Below are 12,496 nucleotides of genomic sequence, written 5' to 3'. Positions count from 1 at the left end.
TTCTGTCACCTGGTATCCCTTCAAGGTATTTCTCAGGCAAATTTACCATCTTAACTCACTTTTGGTTCAATTTTGGCACCAAGAATCTTAAGAAATTCATTTCTGGATCCTACAAAATGTTGACAGTTACAAAACAAACAATATTTTATAGCACTCAACATGACAACATGAAAATGAGGTTCCTAATAAATAGTTTTTGATGACAGGCAGAACAGTTATTTCATAAAATGACAAACTTCAAAGTGATCTATGAAAACTTACATGCAAATGACATTACCCTTCAGTGCTCTCCATCCTATCTTTCATGCATATATGTGTATGTTGAAACTGATAATACAGTAAGTAACCTGCTCTCTCCCAAGAGAGCCTGTGAGTGGTGGTTGTAGGGTGGGCTTCCCTGACATACTGGGAAGATAGTTAATCTTCAACTTCAACCCCATTTCACTGGAGTTCCTTCCTTAAAATACCAAACAAAACCTTATGCACCAAAGCTTCATTCACATGTTAGTGCAAATTGCTGTTGTCCTAATATAAGACAACACCTGACTAAGACCACTCAAGGAGCAGGAGTTTTGTTTGGGGCTAAGAGGAGCAAAATTGTTTTTTATAGATGGGTTGGGACTTTGGTGGGCTGGGACACTTTTTCTAGCCATACAAGAATCACCAATCTTGTAGCCAAATTAAGAGGCTAAAGGAAGGAAAGTGGATGCAGAACACAATATAAAAGATGAAAAGATTTCAATTTGCCTAACCATAGGCAGCAGGGAGTATTCCCAAAACCTCAAAATCTGTTGGAACTCCTGACTGAGTTAATACATGTGGCTGAAAATCTTAAGTTTCCCCCTATTTCATCAACTCCAACTTAGTGCTTTGATTTGGACCAATTATCATTACCCAACCTGGCTTCTCTCTCATCAGGAAAAGAAGAAAATGAAGGAGATTCTTATATATGCTCCTATATCCACCAACTCTTTATTCAAAGAACTTTAGAACTTTTGCCATCCAATGAATGCACAGGTCTTACAGTAGTATTAGAAATGTTTGAGCCTATTGATCTTACACCCAATTTTCACCTTGCCACTAGATGTGATTCCAGCATTGTGAAGCTTTCTGGAGACATTTACCTCATCAGGAATGAGAACCGGAGAATTGAAAAAACAATTCAAGAACTCATGTCTGCCCTAGAAAGTATTTCTAAGAATTTGGATATGAAGGTAACTGAAAATATTTACAACTCTTACATTATGTGTTACTACCAGAAGTTAAGGTCCTTATAGCCTATGAGATGTCCATTCAAGTGCCAATTACTCAAAATAACTCTTTTTTAACAAAGGTTTTTAATTATGACACTCACGAACATACATGATGAGTACTCAGTTCAATCAACCAATATTTAAAGAACGGCTCCTGTGTCCCAACAGAGCCACCCACTGTAAGCACATGCTGCAAGACTGTACTGCTGCCCTTAGCTCCTTATTCTCCGGGCTGCCCTCAGCCACTGCGGGACTGGAGATTATAAGCAAAGGAGTTCCCACCGAAGCTATTATTATAAAAGGTCCAACATTAGTGTGAGTTCATCATGGTACAGCCCTGCAATGGGTTATGTCTCTTACAAAATCCATTGGCCTGGATTTTAAAGGCCATCTCTACCTGGGTTTTTTTGGAATAATCTGAGAGTTTCTTTACAGTCACATGTGTACTTCATTGTTGCAAATGTTTAGTGAGCAGTGGCAAGAAATGTGTGCTGCTTCCAAGTTAGATTGTTTGGTATGTTAATCTATTAAATGAACTATATTTTTCATATCATCCTATATCCTTATTTACATTTTCCTTATTTGACCAGTAAAGGATCAGTCATTTAGAATTACTAGTATGTCATCTCTGTTAGTTTATCTGTGTAATTCTACAGCTACTGCTTTTTAGTTCAATATATACAGTAAATAAAAAGTTCAAAACCGTTTTTCATTGTGGATTCTACTCTTCATCTATAAAATTGGCCATATTTGTCCCATTTAACCATTTTGTCTTGAGTAATATTTTATCTAATAATATTGCTGAACTGGCTTCCTTATCCTTTGGTTTTGCCAGGCATGTACTTGCCTATTATTTTATTGTTAATAATTATGCCTTTAAGAGTATATCCCATAGATAGTCACTCATGTGCTACTGGTTGCCCACCCAATGTTTATCTATACAAACCCTTCTATTATTCACTTTTCTTTTCTAAGAAAACTTAAATTTTGTTAAATGCCATTTTCTTCCATATGACCATCTATTTCAGATTTTGAATTCTGTTTGGCTACATGAGACAATCATGTAGTTTCATTCCTCTTTACAGTGATTAGTGTGACAGGCATGATTATGTACTGCAGTTCTGCATCGATTTTTCAATCCGTCCTTTTATCTAAAGGAATTTCCTCAATGTTTCTGGCAATGTGGAAGGCAATATTACCCTAACTTCCAGAATTGGAACTTGTTTTGTCCTATCTTTACATGCCTTAAGTCATTTCATTTGGGATTCACTTGTGTTCATGTCAGAATCCAACCTGGAAATTCCTGAGGCTTAATCTTAGGCCACTCATGTATGTTTCTCTTGGAACCTAATTGTGCATTTAAACATTTATTCAGTAAGTATTTGGTAAGCATTTACCAATAGTCACCTAATGTGGGCTGAGGATATATTGGTGATAGAGCATATAATGGCTTACACTGCAACTGGAGGGACAGCAAGTAAAAAAAAACACATTTGAAATTAATGATTTGATAAGCAAACAAATATTAATAGTACATTTTTGTTATATCATGAGGTAGCCTATTATCAAAGAATAATATAGGTAGTAGAATGGAACATTTTCCTGTTATTCTTTCCCTGAAGATAGCTCTATAACTGTTGAATCATTTCTTTGCAAAAATAATCATTTTCAAATGCAAATGTGCTTTAGACTCAAGTCTATTTCCTGGCTCCTTTAGGAATAAAGTATAATTAATGTAAGTGCTGCTGGTTTTGTTCACACACACACAAAAGCTCCCTTTTGCATTTTCATTAGGTAATGCAGCTCTTAGGGAAGATAGAAACTTCCAGTTCTGAGCAAACCTCAAATTTAAAGACGGTCCACGGGGATTATCACCACCAAATGAACCTTTTGGAGTTCAAGTAAGTGAATGGAAGATTTTTAATTCTGTTAAATATATTCCAAAAGGTTTTTCCTATGAAAGCATCAGCATTAAATAAAAACTTATCCCAGGAGTTTGAACTTGGCCAAGAAATAAGCACCAAAGTGCTGGACAAAGTATTCTAAAGTAACTTATACAATATTCATAATAAAACAAGAAATAGGAATATGAATTCCTCATTTTCTTTGTTTATATAATATCTCAAATAAATTGATAATCAGCCTGACCTTTCCATCAACTGTATGTTAAAATACCGCAATGTAACACACTATTGAACATACATTGATTCCACAAGACTGTCAAGTAATTTTTAAAATAACTTTGATTTACAGGCTTTTAAGACTTCCTCTTGGCTCCTGTACTTGCTCCTTTACATTGTCCCTTTGGAAAGGCTGTTCTCTACTGCATCTTAGATGGAGCTTTCCCCTATGCAATAGAGGAAACAGTTAAAGGAAGAAAGACTCCACAAACATTCAAATATACCAGCCTCTTTATTCTCAAATCCTCTTTTCTTTTTTAAATGACCTTTATTTCCTGGGAGCATGGTGCAGCAAAGGAAAATTCTAGTCACTTAATACTACTATATGCCCCTTCTACCCTTGTTCTTTTCCCTCTGTCCCACTTGGGTTTAATACCCTAGTCAAACCCAGTATTCTGAATATACTCTGTTTCTCCATTTTCCCCTTTCTCTACTGTATTTCTTTAAAGCTAAGTACCATTGACTATAAGGTATACCATGTTTTTATACCTCTAAGACATGAAGCTAACAATTAAACCATTAGCACACCATCATTTTAAGACACCTCTCATTTCAGAGATGTTAGATTGAGAAATGTGTCCTAGAAACTGGTGAAAAACAGTAGTCATCACTACAACATGGAGAAGTAAGTGTCCTGAGTAAACAGAAAATACCCACTTTCTTCATACTCTAAAGAAGCATATCTAGGTTAAGTTCTAGCACAATGAGGATGTTCAGTAAGTATCTGTGTGGTGTTTGATTAATCCCTTTATCTTAGAATTAAGATAAAGAAAACTGTACAAAGGAGAAATAGAAAAAATAAACTCTCTCTAGAAGTGCAGTTTAAGAATTTATTTTATTGTGGAAGAAAGGGAATTCCTAATTTGGAAAGTGAACACTGACTTAAATGGATGAAGTACATTAGCAAACAGAAAAGAGGGGGAAAAGGAAATGTTTGAGACCTGGGCTAACTGCTTTATTTTTTATTTTATTTACTTTTTTGGATTGGTACATTTTATTTATTTTTTTATTAAGGTGTCATTGATACATACTCTTATGAAGGTTTCACATGAAAAACACTGTGGTTACTACATTCAACCATATTATCAAGTCCCCCCTGCCATACCCCATGGAAGTCACTGTCCATCAGTGTAGTAAGATGCCACAGATTCACTACTTGTCTTCTCTGTGCAACACTTGTCTTCCCCGTGACCTCCCCATACCATGTGTACTAATAATACAACAGTATCTCACATTATCCCAGTGAGGTCTCTGGCTATAACTAGAAAGTCTGCCTTTTGTGTTTTGGAAAAAAGAAAGAAAAAGTATCCATCCATCCATCCATCTACCTACTTACCTATTTATACCTATCTACATCTGATGGAAATACTCCTATAACCAGGAATAGAGGATTTGGGTACTAAAATGTGAATATCATCCAAAACATATTCATTTTATTGAGATTTTCACTATAAGCTCTACTATTAACAGAAAAATAATTTTTACATGAAAAATCATGTTCATTAGGAAAAAGTCTAAGGAAAGACAAAGATTTATATATACCTTTATTTTAGTTTATCCTTTTTATCTTTTGAGGAGAACGCTTTTTTAAAAATGCTTTCATATCTTAATAAACTATTAATAGACAGTCTGACTTTATTACCAGAACAGTGAGTCTCCAATTGCAGGCAATAAAAAGATCATAAGCAGCAATTCATTTTTTATGGCTTTATTTTAATTTTAGAATTTCACTACTGATATGCCCTTCTAGAGATATTACTTGGGCACATGCAGTGGTTCCTTGGTTTTCAGAGGGATGTTACTATTATATCAGTGATGAGAGTAAATGCTCTCATTTATTTACATAGTAAAGGTGAACACAGAAGGCTGGATTCTCAATTGTAAAGCTACCTCTTGATTACCTGGGGATTTACTGCCCTGCTTAACTATCATTATTAATATTCCACCAGAGACAGTGAAGGGGAGATGAAAATTGAATATTAGATCTCTAAATATCTTGACAAGTCCATGATTTATTAGTGAATAGCCCTGAAAAAAGGTATTGAGAAAGAATCATTCATTCATTTATTCAACAACTATTTATTGAACACTTTCTATATTTCTGGTATTGTTCACAGCCACAACAACGCAAAACCTTTGCATGGAGCTTAGGTTCTAGTGGAGGAGACAGCACACGATTAGTATATATCACACGGTGATTAGCATTTGGAGAAAAATTAAATAGGGTAAGGGAATAAATAGTGTGTCAGGTAGGGAAAAGAGGTTTTATTTTTTAGGTGTAGTCAATTAAAAAAAAAACAGTTCTGTGATAAAGTGATGCTTGAATATACATTGGAATAAAACGAGGACAGAAGCCACCATATATTCTAAGGAAGAGTGTTCCAGACACAGAAAACAGCTGGCTGAAATGAGGCTGTTCATGTATCAATTGGGGGGCTTTTTGTCCGAGCTCCAATAGCTGTTAGCTAGTAGCACAGCTGTTAGGGAATCATGGGTAGATTAAGAACAGGAATAGGGATCAACTTCACCTTCTTCACTGTTGAAGGTATGCTTCAACTGAATCAAGGCATGCTTTCTATGTGAAAAAAATCTCTACCAAAAAATGTTGTAATTCTGAGAGATGAAGATCAGAATTTAGCTATTATACTCCAACTAACATAACTATTAGAAAACTAACTTTTCCGATTCCTTGACTTCATCTAAATACAGGTATCTCAACCTGGGCATTATTGGTATTTTGGCTGGATAGTTCTTTGTGATGGAACTATCATGTTCCTTATAAGGATATTTCACAGCATTTCTGGCCTCTACCCACTACATGTCAGTAGCACCTCCCATTTGTGACAATAAAAATGTCTCCATGCATTACTAAATGCCCCTTGATCTAAATAAAAATGGAAATGGCCTCATGTATTTATTTGTCTTTTCCAGTTAATAGTCCAAACACTTTTTCAGGAGAGCTAGAGAGGCATATACTCGCAGTATATGTCCAACATGTCTTAAGCAATTTCCAATGGTAAGTATCACAAACTAAATTATCTGCATATAATTTTTCCTGAAAATATAAAGCAGCTGTTATTTCAAGACACCCACACATTGTAAGGCAGTCGAATATTTTACATAATAAATGTGTTGTTCCTGTCAATCTAATATTTTGCCTGTTCTACAATAAGCAAGTCACATGCAAACATATTCAGAAACCAGTTGCCAGTCTCCACCCCTCATCCTACCTCTTCTGTCATTCCAAATATGGCTTCCCCTTTCTGCTTAAAAATTTCAGTCATTCTACAGTGACTTTTCAAATTGATGATAGATGATACCAGTCCTTTTAATCTCTATAATAATACCCATTTCCATTTAAAAAAATCTTTTACTCTGTTATTAATTACTTCTATGGTTTATCATCTTGGTGTTAGAAGTACCTTCCTGTACTTTGCCTATTATTTGTTTTTGCCCCACATGAGTAAACTCAGCACCTCATTAGGACCTCCCCCAAAGATCCACTCACAAAGACCTATTGGTAACAAATGGGGACTTTATGGAAGATTTCACCTGAGACAGAAATGATAACCAAGGGGTGTGTCCCTTGGACACTCTATTCTCCCGAAGTTTTGGGGAGGGCTCTCTTCCTTCTCCCTTCCCCCACTCCCTACCTCTGACTTTTCTCTCCCTAACTAGACAGTGCAGGTCCTTCTGGCCCAGCTCCTCTGCCAGCCTCACAGTTGCCCTTGTGGAGCAGGGCTTCAGCAAACTACTACATTAGCCAAATCTGTCCATAGCTAAGGATGGTTTTCACACTCTCTAGAGTTCTTTTTTAAATAAAAAAATGTATTTCAGAACATGTGAATTTTTTTTTTTTTGCATGTACTTCATATTCATTCCCAAATCCATCATTACATAGGGATAACCCAGGTCACATTTTAAAGATGGAAATTCCTGAGTACCACCCTGGTCCACTTAAACAGCATATCTCATGATCCTTGTATTTTTTTTTTTTTGGTATCATTAATCTACAATTACATGAAGAACATTATGTTTACTAGGCTCCCCCCTTCACCAGAACATGTGAATATTATATAAAATTTAAATTAAAAACAGATTAGAAAGGCATGCTCATTTATTATTTGTTCATAAATAAGCCCTGCTTATTCATATCACCTGTGGCTGCCTCCCCACTGCAACGGTAGCACTGACTGGTTGCAGAGCTGAGTGGTCCAACACACCACATGGCCCACAAAACCTAAAATATTTACTATCTGACCCTTTACAGAAAAAGTTTGCCGACTCCTGCTCAGAGATACCCTCCACCAAAAAGACATGTCAAAGTATGTCTTCAACACACACTATGAGGTGGGAAGAAATCTGCACGGATAACATACACATTTTTGTGTACATATGTACTTTGGGGCATGTAGAAAGGTGTTGCCTACTACTGGACTGAACAAAAGTTTGGGCCATGGACCCAGAGTGCTCCCTTACACCTCCCAGCAGCCCATAGGGGCTTTTACTAGACACACTGGGCCTCATCATCTGAAAAACATGCAGACTTCTTCAGTACTAAATTTTGGTTTTATGTTTAAAATTACTTATTATAATAGAACAAACTATTTCTTCCCCTTAGATTTAACTCACTTTCAACTAAACTTTGTGAGGAAGTTGAGAACAATAAAAAATGGACTGAAAACCGCTTCATCAAATATGAAAAAGACCACCTTAGCCATATAAATCAGTGTCTGAAGCTCCTACACGAGAAACTGGTAAGGAGTTCTGTTCGTGAAATGAAACAGCGCATGGTCATAATCTAGGTGTTAGTGACGAGTGAAGGTCTTGAAAGTCACACTTTGGCATTTATAGTAACCTCATTGTGTCAAAACTACCTCTTTTTTTTTTTGCATTGGACTAGGAATCCAGAGGCTTGCCTTCTGGTCCTGTTTGCTATTCCCCAACTCTGTGAACCCACACTTCTCGGAATGTGCTCTACCTGTACCAGAATAACCTAAAGAGAGTTTGTTTTTAATACAGATTCCTGGTCCCAACCCAGAGCTGAGGCGTCAGGCCCTCTGGGGCTGCCCCCTGGGAATCTGTGTTTCTAGGCAAGCTCCCTGGGTGATGCTTAGATACAGTAGAGCCTGAAAACGTCTGCCTTAGGCAAGACAAAGTTCTGTCTTATCTCCCCAGAGAGCCATTAGTAGATCAAAGTTTTTCAAAACTTTCTTTCCAGATCAGACCTTGTAGAGAAAACCCCAGCTTTGGGGTAAGACTACCAGGATATAAGGTAAACTTACTCATTGTAGGGCTTCCTTCTCCCACTCCAAACAGCACAGCCAGGCCTGCCCCTGCACTCCAATGGGAGAGCAGCGCAGGGCTGGCCATCCACGTCATCAGTGGCTGCCAGCCTTGCAGGTGATTCAAATATGTTTCTGCATTTTGGTAGAGTGACTTTAGGCAGCCCAGTAAATAATGCCCATGTACCCTGACCTGAGTTTGTAAACGACTGATAGAGACAGGAATCCAAGAGAGATGCACATTACAGTTTTAACACATATAAAGCTATTAAAGTTTGTACAGTCAGATCTGCAACCAAGTGGGCCTGCTGGTTCTTCTACCCAGTTTTAGGCTGATGCCTCCACCAGTTCTAGCATAACTATGTGATAACAGGTGACCTGGAAGCAGAAGCCTAACATGAGGAGGAAGACAGAGACAGGAGACTGGACTCTACCACTCCTTAAGCAGGCAGGGCCAAAGAGAGGACAACCAAGGGGGCCAAACCAGTGTCACTAACTTCAGCTCCCAAATTCCCTGTTAGGTATAAAAGAGGGGCAAAGAAGCCAATCAGCCTCAGGCAGTTTCTGCAGTCTCCACCTCAATGCACTTTAGAATCACCTGGAGACCTTTTAAACCACACAAATTCTTGGGCTCCATCACAGATAAATTAAATTTTGGAGGTGGTGTGATGGTCCAGGTGATTCCAATGGACAGCATGGGTGGGAAATCACTATTCTAGCTGAAGTGCTTTCCACATGGAGGTATGAAGCTCAGGAGGTATGAACACCTAACAGGAGCATGTCCAAGGAGCTCAGGTTAAGCAGCATCTAAAACACCTTCTTTGGCTACTTTTCTTTAAACAGGAGACTGTAATTCCAAATCCTCAAGGCAATTCAGTGAGCCCACAACCCTTTCTTTTCTTTTCTCTCGTAATCAGAATGTCAGAAACTACAAACAAGGACAAAACAAAGGGATTAACCCTACACTTGTGAACACAGTTTAAGATGCTTGCAAAGGAACTTGTAAAAGGAAACTTGGTTGAAATTCTTATGTTTAACATGGAAAAGTGAATTTGTTAAAAACATTCTCTAAACTGGAATACAAATCCACATAGATTTTATTCTCTGCAGAGTTTTATCACATGATATCTTTTATAGGAAAATTCTGAAAACAAAATGGAAGAAAAATTACTGCAGCTTTCAAGCAAATTAGAGCATTTCATTAACACAGAGAAACAGGCAGCAGAACTAAACAAAGTAAAGCACATAGAAAATAAACTGTCCAAAAAGATGAACCAACTGGAAAAGCACATCTGGGGTGAATTAGAGAAAATGCAGAACGAATATCAATCAGGTGAGCAGTTACTTTTTCTAAGAATATCAGTTCTTTCCTATCCAATTCATTGGAGTTTTCTACTTTGAGCTAATGCCCAAGGATCAGTCTTGTCACCACTGACATCCTTTTGAATTTAATTCAACTTTCCTAAATATCCCATACCATGTCCATATACCACTGACAGGTAGGTACATTCTTCATTCACACATTTGGCAGTGCCACTTGCTTGCCTCTGCTGTGAGATTTTCTTACTAAGATCACAGAATCAGAGAATTTTTAGACTTAGAAAGTCCTTGGAGATCATCAAGACTTGATTTGTGGGTTTATCATGAAATTAGGAGCCTAAATAAAATGCCCCTCATCTAAGTGCAGGTAATGAGCCTGGACAGATGTCAGACTGGAAACCTGACCTTTATAAGTTTGAAAGAGATGAATTAATAGAGTCCAGTATAATGACTGTTTTTCTTCTTAAGGAGGCTAATGGCAGCAGTGTCAAGCTGAGCTAACATCAAAGAGGATTAATTTGAAAAGCTCATCTAATTTGTCAAAGGAAAGGACATAGAATAGGTGCTGTGGAGAAGCCATCTGCCTCAAGTCACAATTCTGAGGGAATTACCAGGAATCAGGTTCCTTTTTTAGAGAAAGCTCCAATTCATTTTCTGTCCTCTAGCTCTCAGAAAAACTCATGTAAATTCTACCAAAGCTTGGTCCTGCATAGAGATGCCTTGAAGGTGTCGTGGGGAGACATCAAGGTCTCATTTTGTCAGATGCTGCTAGCATATAAGTAAAATTTGCTGCCAGCATATAAGTAAAATTTGCTGCCAGGCATTCTAACCCTCACTGCCCCTATCCCCAGCTCCCACCACCAAATCAAAAAATTACCTGGCCAGGAATTACGACCCAAACTTAACTGGCCCTTCTTTAGGGCCCTGCTTTCTATTTAATTACCAGAGGTTTAACTTTATTCATTCCATTAGTACAACCCCAGGATGAGCTGAAGAAGAATTTGCAATCTACATGTTCCTATATTTTACTAACTGGGAGTTCTAGCAAAGGAGGGTTCCAAATTAATGGTTTGATCCTGTATGGCTTAAATTAAAAATGTGTTAAGAAATGACTGTGTGAAAGGCCTAGTGAATAAGAAATGGGCTGCAACCCAAGAAGCTTGCTTTGTGGTAAGTCTATGGCCATGAGTGACTAGGCTTGCATAAGAGAGATACAAAGTTTTGGGGGACAGGGTGTGAGAGGAAGGGGGCCAGTGGGGGTAGCAGCCAGTGGCCACTCTTTAAGTCCCTCAAACAGGTTACTTTGAGAGAAGTTTTAAAAACTCATCTGTGGTCTTTACCTTCAATTGGTAACAAGAATAAAAAAAGAGATTATCCATATCTCTTGTCAAAGTATACAGAAAGAAGAAAATATTGTAAATTTTTTGAAATACAGAATTATTTCACTATGCAATCTATTTGGGGGGAAGACAAGGAGAGGAACGGACCTGAAATTTCACAGTGAGGCCAGATACAAGTTGAAAAACACTACTTCTAATGCATCTTCATGACAAATAAGAAATGGATTATTGTACATTTTTAGACTGGTCTTAATGGAATTTAATATGCTTTGATTTAAACCATGATCCATTACAGAAGCAAATAGCAACTTTTATTTTTTAAAAAAGTTCCAATACATTGTTTAAATATACCTATTTTCATACCCTCTTCTAGGATTTAGATCAATTCATGACTCTCTCAATTCACTCCAACAAATACAGAAGACAAAGATGGATTTAGAGAAATACAAAGTACAGAAAGACCTAAAGAAATTACAGCATGAGATAGTGGAACTGCAGGAAGTATAACATTTTGCAGCCATCTTTTTCACCAGCCAATGGAGTGGTTTGTTGGTAAAAGAAGGGAAGAAGAAAATTATTACCTCTGGGATGTTTTCTGCTTCTAAATCTGTATTTCTTACCACCTTTTAAAAGAGATGAATGTACCAGAAAACCCAAGAAAGGAAAGAAGCTTTATGATGTCTTTATTAATTTATCAATGAAAAACTTACGGAATTTTTTTACATACCTGTCTTTTTGTATTTTTATTTGCCTACAAATAAAAAAGAGCAACCTACATAATTTACATAAATGAGTGAAATAGGTCTATCATAATACATTAAAGAATGGCGAGAACTGTGGCAAAGTGGAGACCACTTCTGTTCAAAAAGAACGTACTATGCAATTCGAGTTCATTATTAACATGTATATAATCCAATAGTGTCAAAATTTTCATTTTTCAAGAGAAACAAACAATCTGGTTTTATATGAAACCATCCATAAGCATTAGCAGCTAATTCAAAATAGTTTTTAAACTGTAAGGGAATGTCTGAGGGGCAGATACAGACCTTGGGCTTGTCAAATTGCAACTTCTGATGAGAGGCTTTTGTTTTTCAGTAATCCCAATATTTGTAGCAAGT

The 12,496-nt window shown here is 37.1% G+C and overlaps 1 protein-coding gene across 1 annotated transcript in view; it reads left to right on the top strand.

Annotated features, from left to right (window-relative positions):
* FAM81B (family with sequence similarity 81 member B) overlaps positions 1–11,981 on the top strand; it is a 54,411-nt gene extending 42,430 nt beyond the window's left edge. Inside the window, exons 6-10 of the mRNA XM_057497504.1 lie at positions 1,085–1,214; positions 3,048–3,154; positions 8,055–8,190; positions 9,856–10,051; positions 11,752–11,981. Coding sequence (XP_057353487.1) covers positions 1,085–1,214; positions 3,048–3,154; positions 8,055–8,190; positions 9,856–10,051; positions 11,752–11,885 — 703 coding nt within the window. The 3' untranslated portion in view covers positions 11,886–11,981. The remainder of the gene's footprint in view (positions 1–1,084; positions 1,215–3,047; positions 3,155–8,054; positions 8,191–9,855; positions 10,052–11,751) is intronic.
* The last annotated feature ends 515 nt before the right edge of the window (positions 11,982–12,496 follow it).

This window comes from Manis pentadactyla, chromosome 2 (assembly GCF_030020395.1).
Source record: "Manis pentadactyla isolate mManPen7 chromosome 2, mManPen7.hap1, whole genome shotgun sequence".
NCBI lineage: Eukaryota > Metazoa > Chordata > Mammalia > Pholidota > Manidae > Manis > Manis pentadactyla.
This window is presented reverse-complemented; position numbering and strand designations above follow the sequence as displayed.